The sequence below is a fragment of the Malus sylvestris genome, chromosome 16 (genome assembly GCF_916048215.2).
Source record: "Malus sylvestris chromosome 16, drMalSylv7.2, whole genome shotgun sequence".
NCBI classification, from domain to species: Eukaryota; Viridiplantae; Streptophyta; class Magnoliopsida; order Rosales; family Rosaceae; genus Malus; species Malus sylvestris.
In genome coordinates, this window is record NC_062275.1 from 23418581 (window position 1) to 23434372 (window position 15792).

At 41.1% G+C, this 15792-nt stretch overlaps 1 protein-coding gene across 1 annotated transcript; it reads left to right on the forward strand.

Annotated features, from left to right (window-relative positions):
* The first annotated feature begins 11517 nt into the window (after window positions 1–11517).
* Window positions 11518–15570, forward strand: LOC126607623 (probable pectate lyase 8). The gene is made up of 7 exons (XM_050275295.1): window positions 11518–11757; window positions 12101–12154; window positions 12704–12778; window positions 13619–14261; window positions 14344–14447; window positions 14574–14712; window positions 14808–15570. The coding sequence occupies exons 1-7, from the start codon at window positions 11654–11656 to the stop codon at window positions 15027–15029; spliced, it is 1341 nt and encodes a 446-aa protein (XP_050131252.1). The 5' UTR covers window positions 11518–11653; the 3' UTR covers window positions 15030–15570.
* The last annotated feature ends 222 nt before the right edge of the window (window positions 15571–15792 follow it).

Sequence of the window (15792 nt, forward strand, 5' to 3'; positions counted from 1 at the left end):
TATCGAAAAGGCGAGGATGGGTTACTGTTGTTGTGCCTCGGCCCACGGTAGAAGTACACGAAGGAATTTACGGAGCCCACGAATCTGGACGAAAAATACGTTGGCTACTTCGATGGCACGGCTATTTCTGGCCGAGTATTCCAAAGGATTGTACTGAGTACGCAAAAGGTTGTGTACAATTGCAAATCCATGGGCCTATACAGAGTGTACCGGCCGAATCATTACATTCGGTCACCAAACCATGGCTGTTCTGAGGATGGGCCATGGATGTTATCGGTAAAATCACACCATCTTCTGGTGCAACCAAACACGAGTGGATACTTGTTACAACGGACTACTTCACCAAATGGGTCGAAGCCAAGTCATATGCCGAGCTAACGTCTAAGGAGGTTTGTAGCTTCGTTGAAGAAAACATTGTGACTAGATTCGGCGTGCCAGAAACAATCATAACAGATAACGGTACGATCTTTACATCCGACAGATTTAAGGACTATACGGCAAGTCTAAAGATTCGACTCGGGCAATCTATGCCATACTACCCGCAGGCGAATGGATAGGCCGAGGCAAGTAACAAGGTTCTTATTGGTATTCTTGAAAATATGATAAAAGAAATGCGAGACATGTGGCACTTAAGGATAAACGAAGTGTTATGGGCTTATCGAACCTCTTTGTGGACCGCCACCGGAACGACTCCATATGTGCTGACTTATGGACACGACACAGTGTTGCCTGTCAAGCGAAGTATAAACTCGTTGTGAATAATTGAACAAAGTAGTTTGTTCAATGCCAAGTACAGTCAAACCATGAGACAAGAACTAAAAAACTTAGAAGAAGCTCAGCTTGATGCTTATAACTTATTAGTGGCTCAAAAGAAGATCACCGAGCGAGCATATAATCAACGAGTTAAGCAAAAAACTTTCGGCGAATGATAACTGGTTTGGAAAACCGTGCTACCTGTAGGTATTAAAGACCCCAGGTTCGGCAAGTGGTCGCCGAATTAGAAAGGGCCATTCGTTATTCATAAAGTCATCGGCAATGGGGTATACCATCTTAAAGACCAAACCGGTATTGTTCACAAGTTGCCAATCAATGGAAAGTTTTTAAAGAAATATTATCCAGTCACATGGGAGATGCGAGAATAAAAGTTCACTTTATTTCATTAAGTTCATTTCATTGGTCGAACAAGTTTACAATCAAATAATTCTAGGATGACGAAGGAAGAAGAGATTCAAGAACAGCCTTCAGATCCAACCACCTCACCTCGCCTATCGTGACCCTAGCTTGCCAATTCTTCTTGTCTATCTTTAGCTACTTAACTCGCTTCACGCTCACCGCGTATTCAGTTAAGCAAGATTTGCCGCCCGACTCAAAATCTTTCTCAAGCTCATAAGCAATTGCCGACCTTCGATTTTGAAGTTCAGCAATTTGACGGTCAAGGTCGGCCAGGGTTTCCTTTTTCACTTTTAAAACTTCGACCTTCGGACGAAGAGCATCTTGACCGGCTGTTGCAGCTTTCAAGTCATCGTCAGCCCGAAGAGCTTTCTCGAAAATACTGAAATATTCTTGAGTCCGTTCCAGGGTGGACGACGCTTGAATGATGGCTTCGGCGCTCAATGGACCATCAGCTCCAATATCGTTCAGACATGCACCCACTGAATCAATGCCCTTATGCTCGAGGACTTGCGAAGCTGAGAGAGACAAAAGCTCCTGCAACCAAACAAGAACAGTTGATTTGGCGGGCTCAATCGTAGCTGCCGAAGGACCAGCCGCTCCTTAAGTGCTAGATAGGAAATCATCAAACTCGACTTCCCATGAAAGCTGCACAAGAAAACAGAGTATACGCAAGGAAAATCGTAAAAGAAGGTAGCAAAGAGGATTTACTTTAGACCTGCCGAGAGAAGACTTTGGTTATGTTTCCAGGTTCATTGCTTAAACCTAGAGAGCTTAACGGCCGAGCCCAATGTTTCAAATTGCTTCTTAATTCACGCGGCCGATGAAGGTTATCTACGTTTGATGGCCACTAAGGTGGCCAGGAAATATAAATAACACCATTTGGCGTATAGAATTTTCGGTGAAATGAATAACTGGGCACTTGACATTTTGTTTTTCTCAATTCGGACTCATTATAACAACAATGACAAGAGAAAGTAGTTGAGCCTTATAAAAGCCGAGGTCACTTCTTGAGAGGGGATGCCGAGGTCCTAGTCCTGCGGGTGAATTGGAGTTTCTGACGTCACCTCAAGTTTAATAATGGGCCTTTTCCCACGATCAGTTACAGGAGAATCAACCAGGATGACACATGAGAATGATCAACAGAAGGAGTTTTGGTTGGTCGAGAGCGACTTGCCGGTAAAATCTCGTCACTCTTGTCATCTTGAAACAAAAGAGTTGTTAATACTTTTGAATTTAATGAGTAAAGGGAGTGGCCAGCATAGTCATACCTCTTCTAAAATGATCGCCGATTGTTTTGGATTCTTGGGGAGATTCTTCCCGATCAAAGTGGTTGCATTCCCCAATACAGGTTCTACGGTCGGCCCTAAAGCTGCAGGCGTGTCGACTAGTGGTATGGGAACTAGCTCAACCACGACCTCTGGAACTTTAAGTGCTAGTTGAGCTTGGGTTACCGGGCTGGTTGAAGACAACCTATTCTCCGCTAAGGCCTGAACAATAGAAGTAGGAGGAAAGGCATTCGGAGCAGTTGCTCCGGTGGTATGGCTAGAGATAACATGAATCTCTCGTGCTCCCTTCTTCGCCAATTGCTTGACATATTTTGGGGGACGAGGAGCATCACTAGCCATCTAGGCGTTCGGGTGAGGCCGTTTGCTTGGTGTATTTTGTGCAACGGCTTTGGATTTCTTGGAGGAATGGGCCAATTTTTTCTTAACCACTGCCGGGACGACCATGTTCGCCTATTTCAGTACCTAACCGCCTAAGAAAGTGAAATCTCGTTAGTAAAATCGTTCAAGTGTTTAAAGAATAAAGTTGGAAACAAGGGTATACTTTGGGGCGCCTCTTTAGATTCAGGGGCGGAGGTTTTCTTAGGTCGGTCACCAAAAAATTTGTTGACTACGACCTCGACTGAAGTGCCAAAAAAGTTGTGAGTAATTCGTCCCACCAGTCGTCGAAGGTGTCAATGCCTAGAGATTCAGGAACAGTTGGTCGAATGCGAAATTTCTTACATCGTTCTTGAAATTCTTTCTTGGTGTCTCTACACTCCCTTTCTGAGGAACCAGGACGTGTCATCGGCTTAGAAGGGAGCGGGAAGAAAGTAGAGGCACCGGGCAACCTTGGAGGTGGCCAAGCTGTCGGGCGGCAAAATGGGATGGTAGACTTCCCAACTTGCTCGGCGAGCATCGCAACCGAGAGGAAGGTTACGAGTTAACACGAACGACCCCCAGTTTTGATAAAGACTAGCATCTTTACTTTCACTCCAAGTCGAGGTGGGAAGTATGATGGAATAGGGGTATTCTTGATGATGACATATCAAAAATATGTCATCAGAAATGATGTCCAGGCCGAAGAGGTGTTTAAAGACTTCTTCAGCTCGGTGAGGAGGTACTGGTCGAGGGGCCAACTGAAGGCCGAGTGCTACAGTAGACTGGAGGCCGGAGATTTCTGGCCGAAGTGTGGAGAAATAAACCTGCAGCCAGAGTTGGAACACCTAGAAAGGTCCATTCTGGTGCGGGTCGATCTTGTTGATGGTTGTCTCCGCCAGGCAACGTAGAATGTTGGCGAGGATAGCTGGACTAAGCGCCAGAGAGTGACCATTAGCTAGGGCTCCCGCCACCGCATATTCTCAACCAAGCATTTATTCGATTTGGTACAACAGATGAACTTGTTGTACCAGTAAAATAGAAAGGCTTTGTGTTCTCCCTTCTGTAGACTCACTTCCATTCGACTAACAAAGTGGAGGATAAGGGTGTTGTAGTTTAGAAAATTCTTGTGCAATTTCTGAACGTCCTCTTTGGAAGGCTCTTGACCTTCTTGGCTCAATGCCTCGACGACCCTATCATCGAACAGCGCCTTGAGGTCAAGGTTTGATGGGCATCCAATAAGGGTGGCATCGACTGGAATGCCAAAATGAGGAGTCCCGATGATAGCCGAGATGTCGAGGATGGTAAAATTTAAAGGGCCAAAAGGAAGGAGCATGGTGTTGGTAGCCGAACACCAAAGGCTTAGAGCTTCCATAAGGAGTTCTTTATCCATTGTAATCTCCATGGTCGAGAGCTTAATAGTATCATAGATACCAAGAGCATCCCACTCCTTACCGAAGATTTTTTCCATTTGTACAACCCAGGCCGCCCAGTTCGCATTGGTCGAAGGCCAGGATCCTTGAGGTTTTATTTGGCACCACTTTTACAAGTCGAATCCTTGCAGTAAACCTGCCAAGCAGTGTTTTTTGAACAAGTTGATGATGGATGATGGCACTGTGTCTTTGAAGAGTGGGCCTAGAATTTGGTGAGTAGAGTTTAGTTCGCCCTCGAAACGTAGAGTCTTGATGGTGTTCCGATCTATGAAGTCCTTGCACTTATTGCACTCAGGGGAGAGCTCTGAGATGAATGAGGCCATTGATGAAGGCTAAAAAAATTTTTAGATGAAAGCTTAAGGTTTTCAGGGTTTTCAAAGGTTTTGAAAACAAAGTGGCGAGAAAATTTCAAGGGATATGGAAAGTGTAAGGTACGAATGGAAGGGATCCGGGCATTTATAGGCATTTGGGATGGAAGGCTAAACGTTTGATTTTCAAAATCAAGGATAAAATCGAGTGGGAGATTTACTAATCATTCTACATGCTCAGAAAATCAAGGCGAAAAGACCGAGGTTCGCGATTTGAAGATGCACGATGGCGTGTTGCGACGGGTTTAGTGCAAGAGAGACGTTTCAGCGGCCGCATGTTTTCGAGGATCATGATTGAAGGCTGTTAGGGTAACCAGTGGGCTGACATGTGGCAGGACAGTTGGGAAATCGAGATCGTGAGGTTACGTCTCATAAATGCGCATGGTGGTATTTCCCAAGAAATTATCCTTAGGTCGATTTCACTTCTTCAAGGTCGATGCTCGAGCTAAGGAGTATTCGTCGACGACCTCAGAAACGATGGGGCAATGTTTGGGCCAAAAAATACTGGTTTGGGCCGAGTTTAGAATTGTTCTCGACCTAGATACCGTGTTTAGGTGTCATTGGGGGTTATCCAGCTCATTGGCAGTCGAAGCTGGCCATATCCCGTCAGGAACTTGTGGGATGCGGGTGAGTCTTATTACAAGAAGGAGTTTCGACAAGATAAGGATGCTGGGGTGTGAGATTTAATGTGGCCTGATAACAAGTTAGGTTCAAAGTTCTAGTAAGAGTAGGACTGGCCGAGATAAGGTTGAATCAGGGAAATGAGTTCTAATTCGAGAATGACTAAGATTCAATGCAGGTTGGCTACTATAAATAGGGAGGGAGGACATCGAACAAGCTCTCTCCAATTCAACACACAAAATGCCCTATGCAAACCCTCGCTCTATGTGAAACCTCTCAACAACCTTGAGATTTTTGTTTTCTTTTTCCGCCGACATACCTTCAATTTGGATAAACAGAACTGTGGAGGCAACCGGCGAACATCTTCAGTTTGGATAAATAGCACTGTTGCCGTAGAATCAGCCTACCGTGAAGCACCTTCAGTTTGGATAAACAGCACTGCAACAGGGTCGACTAGTTATCTATCCAAGTCTCGGTCGAGAAGGATTCTCGGATCCTTATTGGCAGAGGTCATCTCATCAGCCTTCTCGGCGAAGTGAGGTGTTACTAGGGCTTGGCACATCGAACACGGAGCTGTTTATGATTGGGTATTCTCAAGTAGGTTTTAGAGTTTGGCATTCTGACGGCCGAACCACTTTCACGATCAAGACATACATTTGTTTTGAGTACATGTGTCCCTATACTCTGGTGTCGATTCGGTGTGCTTATACTCTTACCAATATAATCACTGTGCCCGAATCCGGCGCCGATGATTTGTGAACTTCGCAGAACTAGTAACCTTGTCTTCATGTTCTAGAACCCGAAGGTCGAGAGTGTTCATTGTGACCGAATCCGGCGCTGATGATTTTTGAACTTCGCAGAACTAGTAGCCTTGTCTTCAGGCTTTAGAACCCGAAGGCGGAGAGTGTTCCTTCCTCGGCAGCAGTCGCAAGATCGAGAAGTCAGCCACGCGCTCAACGCAATATCAACACATTTTACTCCTTGGCCGAGCCCGGCCGACGAGTTGGCACGCCTCGCAAACAACCGAATGACGTAGTTAGCTTATTCATTACTCGGCATGTGCGCCACGTAAGCTTGGTAGTTTTTAGGGCCAACAGATATATATGCACAAATAGCATTTTAGCTTGACTTTTGTGAGTTTTTTATTTTACAGGCTAATGATAGAGTTAAGCTTGTAAACTCAAAAAGTCAAAAGCTCATTAGTCATAAGCAACGAACCCATGAGGTAGCAAGATTGGTCCATATATACAATCAATGGTGCTGGTTTTACCTGCCATCGCCCATCGGAGTTGTTGATGATGCTGTTTTTATGCATGTCCACCTTTTTGCACTGCATGATGAGAGTAAGAGCATAAACCCTCTCCAGTAAAATGGAAGGGCGTGCCAAGTTTGCCATGATGGGAACCACTATTGCTTGTTGCATGGCAACATTATCCTGCCCCCAAAAGGTAATTAATATAAGCGATGGTTTACATTTCTCGACACTACGAAGGAGAAATTGAGCTCAAAACACAGTGCATTAATTGAAAGGTTAAATTTTAAAAATTATAAAAACAATCTACCACTTACGTACAGCTCGAAAATTCTAACTTATTCTTCCAATTAAACCTTTTATTTGGTGTGAAAAAGAAAATATAAACTTTCGCTCATTTTCTTGGGTCCAACAACATTCAAGTTTGTGTTCCCGCTTACCCGCTAACTTTAATTCTTTTTCCCTTTTATGCTTTTTTATTCCATTCGATCATTTCCAACTTGTTCATATCTTTTTTACCATTTCAACTTAGTAATACATCCAATTGTGGTGAATAGGTAAAACTGTAAAATACGTAGCCAGTTTTGGTCGACTAGACATCTACATTCCAATCTTGAGAAATATTAAGGACTCTGAGAGTTTTCATAAACTTTCTGTCACCTCATGTTTTCTACACAATATTTATAATATTGACATGAGAATTCACGTTAAATTGTGAGGTGACAGAAAATTCATAAAGAGTACACTTGACAAAGTCTACTTAACATTTCTCTCCAATCTTTTATGGGTAAGTTGGGATTAGAACATATGCGTGCAAGTAATAAGGGTAGTTGTCGTTAACCGAGTAAAAACCCAATATAGACTTTATATCACTTTTTTTTTTTTTTTTTTTTTTTTGTCATTTTACTTTAATGTAAACACGTGACAGAACTTCACATATTATTATACAATTAGAAGAACTTTTTTTTTTATTTTTATTTGAGTATCCCTCCAATTGTATAATGGCATGTGATATCCCGTCCCATGTTCCGGACACATTAAAAAAATCTCGTTTCCTTGTTATGAATGGGAACCATTAAAAAAATGGAGTTTTAACTAAATACTTCCGGTACTGTTCACTTTTAACTAAAAGGGACATTTTTACCTTTCCTGGTACTATTCACTTACATATTTATTTGTCATTTTTCATTCAAACTAAAGTTTTTAAAGACTTTTTGTTAGTTTTCCTTTAAAAAAAATCCACATTTTTTTTCAACTGTAAGGGCCTGTTTAGTATCCTATTTGAAATTTTTTATCCTTTCTCAAAACATTTCTCAAGAACATTTCTTGAAAACAATTTTCTTTAAGACTCAAAAACTTGATTGGTTTGCAATTTAAAAATTTTAAATCTTACAACTTAAATTAAACAAAGAGATTTAAAAAGATGGGGTAGCAGAAGAGGAAGAAATAGGAGAGAGGAGGAAAGAAAGTAAGAGATGATTGAAGAAAAGAAAAAGAAGAGAGAGGATCAGACGAGATAGAGAGAAAGAGGAGTAAGAGAAAGAACCTAGAGAATGAGGAGAGCGGATTGGAGGAGAGACAAAAAAGGTAAAAAAAAGAGGAGAGAGAAAGAATAAAAGAGAGATAGATTTGGAGTGAGAGGGGAGGATGAAGAGAAAAGAAAGGAGTAAGTTTATGTTTAAAAACTCATTTTTTATGTTTTTAGATAATAGATTATATTTTTTAGTTAGTCTTGAGTTCAATTTTTGAAAATAGTCCTACCAAACAAGTTTTTAAGGCCTAAAACTTGAAAATTGTTTTTAAGTTTAAAAAGTTGGATTCAAGGAAAGTACCAAACAGGCCCTAAAATACTTAATTGTTTCTTGTGAACCAAGCAAAATTCATACCCTAATTAGATCATCACGTCACTTATGAACCAGCAAGCAACTATATCTATGTATATATAGATTATGGATACAAAAGACACGTCATAAACGTAGTTTATTATTTTCAAATAATAAAATGATTCTAATCAAATACGAATCGATACTTTAACATCAGCAGTTTAAAAAAATTAAAAAAAAACCTATCTCACATGCATAAGATATTGCTTCTGCTTTGTGATAAGTACTCAGGCCATATATCCCTAAGTTCTTTTTTCCTTTTGCTGGATCAAATATTTTTCAGTTTGAACAAATTTACATATGCATGATTCATATGTTGACATTATAATTACCAAAAAAAAATTGTACCAAGAATTCAAGATTACGTTGTTGAAGAAGGTTTGGAGATTTCTTTGTAAAACTTTAGTTTAAACCAACAAATCTCTGTGTTTGCCCATTGGCCACGTGCTTGTGGAAAGTTGCCCAACTAACTCTTCATTTAGTGGTATTTATTTTAGTAATACAATTTTAAACTCGAATCTCGATACTTTTTTCCTGTTAACTAAAATGATATTCTTAGGATTCATTTCAAAAGAAAAAAAAAATGACATAATATTGCTTAGCGCAGGTGGTCGTGACGGAGGGTGGAGCAATGGGCAAGACCGGCCCCGAGGGTAGCCGGGTAAGGCGACTGTCTAGGGCCCCCAGTTTTTTGGGACCCCAATTTTTTTTTGATATATCTATTTGTATTATTAATACTATCAAAGTAAGATAGATGATACGGAAAGCATGCTGGCGTAGTGGAACAGCCGTAGTGGTTTGCTTCTTGTCCCTTGTTTGAATCTCAAAGCAGCTCTTTCATTTCATTTTTTTTTTTTGTTTGTTAATTTCGTATTTAACTAAAAAGTCCATGCAATAGCCCTTGTTTGAATCTCAAAGCAGCTCTTTCATTTCTTTTTTTTTTTTTTGGTTGTTAATTTCGTATTTAACTAAAAAGTCCATGCAATAGCCCAGAAGACTCCCAACAAACATCCAAATTCAATTAGGAAACCTAATCTAAAAATAAATTTTTATTTTTATATTTGGCCTTTCAAAGGTAATATTTAAATAATGTTTGTGTATTTTTTTATATTAAATTTTAATAGTATTTGATATAGAAATATATTTTTCTTTTCACGTATTTAGTAAATTTTTTTCTACATATTAATGTATAAAGCGTCAGGCATGAGTACACTCTAGGGTCCCAATTCGAAGGCTTGCCTAGGGCCCCCAAACTCTCAGGGTCGGCCTTGGTAATGGGTTATGAGTAAGGTTAAGATTAGGTTTAGGTTAAGTCTTGGATTTCCTACCCAATATTACTACGATCTAGTAGTATTCCTCTTCACTTATAAGCGAGAGGTTTTAGGTTCGATTCTCGTCAAATGTGAATTCGAACTGTATTATTGCTAGCCCATTGTGAGGCTAAACCCACCCCCTCCTCTTTACTGTGGATAACATCGTTTGATAAAAAATAAAAATAAATAAAATTGCTTGCTTCAAAGAGAGGATCTAAACAATTGCCTCAGAATTTAAGGTGAAAAATATGGATCGGATCGGGATAGATAATTAATTGTGGTACCAAAAAATTTCATAGTTTTGGTGACAATTTCTCATGCATTAAATTTCAATGCTTTTTTCTTGCATTATTTGTAGGTGAAATGGATGGCTTCAATTCTTGTCCTCCTCCTACCAAAACAAATATGAAACCAACTCAGAGGTTTTGCATTACATGTGAACGCTTTAATCATATCTCAACCCCACTGCCTTTACCACCAAAAAAACAAATAAATAAATTTGGCACGAAATGATCTAAAATCAAAGTCTAACAGCTGAAATGACCAGTATTTAGCATGTCGTCAATATTTTATCGCTATATCGTCAATATTTGACCGTTATGTCGTTGATATTATGATTTCAATAACCAAGACCTGGAATTAGATTGTTTTAGTTAAATCCCAAAAAAAAAAGCATGAGAATATATATAAGATGCCAATTGTGAATTTGTAAACTTGTAATTCATTGCTTTCATATTAACATGGTGTATAAACATGCACACAATTTCTTTGTTATTTATCGCCTAATGTTGCAAATATGAGATTAACCAACTTGGCTAGAAGCCTAGAACAATATCTTCTTCTGTAAAATCGCTTTTAAGAAAAACAAACACGTTGCCTGATGTCACAATAAGCTATATTAGTCATGTTCAATATTAACAACAGACTGGCCACTCAGTATTGCTGTTTGATGGTATTCTTCTTACTTGGAAGTGAGAAGTCTTAGGTTCAAATCTTGTGGATGGTGAATTTGATATCAAATTAGGATGCACATTATGTGGTTTTGCTGAACTCTCCTTTCCTTTAGTTTAAAATTATCGATGTACTAAAAAAAAATAAAGAGACTGAAGTCTAATAAAATTCCAGCCTAAATTATATAAAAATTTAGAAATTAAAAAAAATAAAAAATAAAACTGCCACCAAACAATCCCTTAAATTCCACAGCAAAGTGTTGTGTACACAAGCTGTAAGCAAAAACCACTTGAAAGTTGAAACCCAGAGGGGTAGTCAAGGAAAAGCCCTTAAGGCCGTGATTGGCGCCTTAAATTACATTTCGACCCAACCACGCCATTATTAAAAAATAATTAAAAAGTTACAGAAAAAAAGTAATAAATAGAATTAGCTTAATCCGTAGCGCAAAACCAGCGGATTACCGTGACGTCTGTCCCCGTGACCCCCGTCCGTACTCTCTATCTCTATCTCTCTCTCTCCCGTAACGGCCTCGTCCGACGTGGCAAGAAAAAGCGTTGAGCTGGAGAAGTGCTGTTAAAAGTTAGTTAGAGCAGTGAAAAGTGAAAATCCCTGGCAGTAAAACAAGACGGACAGTAATAGGGAGTATGGAGGGGTGGGGCAGTTAATGCAGGAAGTGGGGGTTGTTTGGTTGTTGGGTTAGAGAGAACCTAATCCAGGGGAGTGAAAAGAAACAAACAGTGAAAACTGGTGTTTGGTGTTGGTGTTTGGTGTTTGGTGTTTGGTGTTTGTTTGTTTGTTAACTGTAAACGGCGTTAGAAGGGAGGAAGGAGGGGGTGGGTGTGCATTGTACAAAGTGGGGTGTCTATATAAAGAGAGTGATTGTTTGTGGAAGCTCCCCATTCTCTGACTCTACATTCTTTTGTGTGTCTCTGCTCCCACATTCCCCCCTCCTTACAGAAACACAGAGTTAGAGAGAGTTAGAGAGAGTTTTAGAGGGAGAGAGCGGGATAGCAATTGCAATGGCGGTGTTTGATAGTAAGAAGAAATGGGTCGGTGCGTTCATGATGGTGCTTCTCATATTCTACTTCGCTGCTGCTGCAGTGTCTGAGATCTCTCGCAACAGGTTCACTTCTTCTTCCTCTTCCTCTATCTCTCTCCCTCTCTACATTTCCTGTGAACTTTAGTGAGAGAAAGTGGCAATGGGGGTATCTGACTGGAAAATTGGACCTACATTCTTTGTTTTTTTAGAAGAAACTGTAGTACGGACCAAGAATCCTAAGATTCTATAGCTTTGAGGGGAGGGGGGGGTGAGTTGTAGACGACTCCATTGACGCATAGGAAGAGCTCAGACTTAGTGAGCGAGAGAGGTCTTGGAGTTGGCCGTACATATTGGGGGGTTTTTGGTTAAATTTCGTACTTGAGTTTCCTACAAATTTGTTTATTTTGGTAAATTTGTTAATGTGCAGTAATGGAGGAAGAGACAAGTTGCAGAGCTCGAGCGACTCATCAATGGCAGCCAGGTCCGTACCCAACCAAAACCTTAATTCCTTTTTCTTCTTCGTCCTTGTCCACGTGGATGGATCTCAACCGTCGCCCTGTCGATTCAGTTATTTTGGGCCGGTGGATGATGTTTTGTTCTTACACTAAACCCGTAAAATAAAAAATTTCAACCGTCAAGATCTGGATCCAAAGATCTCAGCCGTTTATTCCGTCATGTTATGGCCCTGGGGCTGGGACTCCCATCCCTTTTTCAAATTCCCGAATTACCCTCGTCCAGTATCTATAATTCCACGTATACACCACTCGCCGACTAAAACGCCCATTAACGGTTTTCACTCGACGGTGGCGGTGGCCTCGAGCTCTGCACTCGCGCGCGCACACACACACGCACACTCGCTGTAAATCCTGCTCTCCTCAGTCGTTTGTCCTTTACTTTTGATCTAAACTCGTCGCCTCCCAAGGCCGAAACGTGTCGCTCTCCCATTGGCCAAATATATTCGGATTGACGCTAATCCAACGGTTTTATGGGTGAAAGTGAATGTTTTGGGTTTTTCCTTTTCTTTTTGCAGAGTGGCTGAGGATGACCAAGGATTCAACAAGCATGCAGTTGAAGATCCAGAAGAGATTGCTTCCATGGTTGACATGTGGGTAACTTTACCTATTTACCCCTCTCTATCTCTCTCTCTCTCTCTCTCTCTAACGAATGATCATGTTTGACTGTGGACATGCACATGGTGTAATCTGGGATAAGAAAAACATTTAGTTACTTTTGGGTATGAATGGTAGATATTTGAGTGCATTGAGGGGTGGTGGGTGAGGCATGGTAGCTCCTAATAGTGCTCTTATGAAATTCGGACCTAACCAAACTGACTGACCCAATTGCCAATTTACATTTAACCCAGTTGCTAATTTTGTAAATTCCTCAAGTTAATTGGGTTCTGGTTAATTTCCCATGTCCCTCTGATTTGTGTCACCTTCAATTCCATTGTGTTAATTTGCATTAATTTCCATGTTACACTTGGAATATACTTTCCCTTTCTTTCATGCCAATCAAATCTGGTGAGATCCGTCCGTACTTGTTCAAATTAGGCCCCCCAAGCTTTTATGCCCCTCGCTCTCTTCCTCATGAATTTGATGGTTTTATATAGTAAAACTTTTTACCAATGTGATAGGTTTTACTTTTTACCCATGTGCTGCCAAAGGAACTCTGTTTCTGGACAAAAATCATAGGGGAGTTTTTATATCCGTTACACTGATGAGATAAAGACCAAATTGTCCTCGGAAATGGACAAAATACTGGCTTTTTCCCTCATCCTAGTGCTCAGGATTTGGCCAAATACAGTAGAGGACGAAACAAGAAAGAAAGTAGGCAGAAATTGCCTCCAATAGATTAATCTCAGTGCTAATTACTATTTCACTTTAATTATTTCTTAAACTATGTTTGATTATAATGTTGACATTAGAAAACACTGTTGATATTGCAGGAGTATCCGAAACAGCACTGAGAGGAGGAAGCTGGGCTACTTCTCCTGTGGAACTGGCAATCCAATCGATGACTGCTGGCGCTGTGATCCCAACTGGCACAAAAACCGCAAGCGCCTCGCAGACTGTGGCATTGGTTTTGGCAGGAATGCCATTGGTGGTCGCGATGGACGCTTCTATGTTGTCACCGACCCTAATGATGATGACCCCGTTAACCCCAGGGCTGGCACTCTTCGCCATGCTGTCATCCAGAACGAGCCTCTCTGGATTGTGTTCAAGCGAGACATGGTGATACAGTTGAAGCAGGAGCTCATCATGAACAGCTTCAAGACTATTGATGGACGCGGAGTCAATGTTCACATTGCTAACGGAGGATGCATCACAATCCAATATGTTACAAATATTATCATTCACGGTCTCCACATCCACGACTGCAAGCCCACAGGAAATGCTTTGGTGAGGAGCTCGCCTACCCACTTTGGGTGGCGGACAATGGCTGATGGCGATGCTGTCTCCATCTTCGGGTCAAGCCATATTTGGGTTGATCACAATTCCCTCTCCAACTGCGCTGACGGTCTAGTTGATGCTGTCATGGGCTCAACTGCAATTACCATTTCCAACAACCACATGACCCACCACAATGAGGTGAAGTTTAAATGCTTCTGAATCGACTATTGACTTCCATGTGAATTCTTTTTGTTGTAATATTGACATTGATCAAAATCAGGTGATGCTGCTGGGCCACAGTGATAGCTACACCAGAGACAAGCAAATGCAAGTCACAATTGCTTACAACCACTTTGGAGAGGGACTTATCCAAAGAATGCCAAGGTAGTTAGTTTATTCTTCAATGTTGGTTTGGTTTGGTTTGTTGACAGCAGATATGAAAATACCAAGTTGTTGTTGTACGATGCTTTTAGTATCGATGCTCATAAGAAATGAACTGTGATAATGCAGGTGCAGGCACGGGTATTTCCATGTTGTGAACAACGACTACACTCACTGGGAAATGTATGCCATTGGTGGAAGTGGAAATCCCACCATCAACAGCCAAGGCAACAGATATGCTGCTCCAACCAACCCTTTTGCAAAGGAGGTATATATTGCAGTACTAATAATATTTACGTTTCACTTAGTTCATGTTTACCACCGTAATAACTGATCATTGGGATGATGAATTACATTGTAAAGGTTACCAAGAGGGTTGAGACGGCTACCACTGAATGGAAGAACTGGAACTGGAGATCAGAAGGAGACCTGCTGCTCAATGGTGCCTACTTCACTCCATCTGGAGCTGGAGCTTCAGCAAGCTACGCCAGAGCCTCAAGCTTGGGAGCCAAGTCATCTGCCATGGTTGGATCCATAACTTCAGGTTCCGGTGCACTTCCCTGCCGCAGAGGCCACCCCTGCTAGTATCTCATATTTCCAGTTTACCAAAATTATATAGTACTACCCAATTTCCATCCGCATATTCCATTGTTTTCTACCCAATCTTTTGCATTTTTCAAAAATTTGGCAAGTGTACATTATTTACACATGTCATCATATCGTCCAATCCACTCTCCCTCCCTCCCTCCCTCCCTCCCTCCCTCCCTCCCCAGATTGTCCTTCTGTTATTGGTCAACCTCGGTCTGCTTCAAGTGAAAATACAATGCCATTTTTAGGAGCAGGTACAGAAGCGTTGTTCATTTATTTTTCTTCGTTGTCCTTGTGGTCTCGGTCTGTTTGATCCCTTGGTATTCTAACTACCATTTGTGTGTCAATCTTCCTCCTCCCATCAGTGTGAGTCTTTTTTTTTTTTTATCTCTCTGCATACATTTGGGTTTACAGGGATATGAATGATTTTGTGGGTTTTCTTTTGTCCAGAGTCTTACAAGCAAGCAAGCAGTAGTGTGATATGAGTGTCAAACTTTGAGTTATGAAAGGAAATAGCAAGTGCAGTCGTGTTTTCTTACTTTTGTTACTCAATTTCACCTTTGTTTTTCTTCTTTTACTTTTGGCAAAGTGCAATGGCAATGGAAGCTATCTTTTGCTTTTGCTTTTGTTTCTCTGCCGGCACTCGTCACTGTTTCCATGTGCTCTCCCCAACACACCACATGATCACATCAAGTGATTAACCAACACAATCACCTTTTCCTTCAACTTTCCTTCTCATCATCATCTTACCAAATCATGA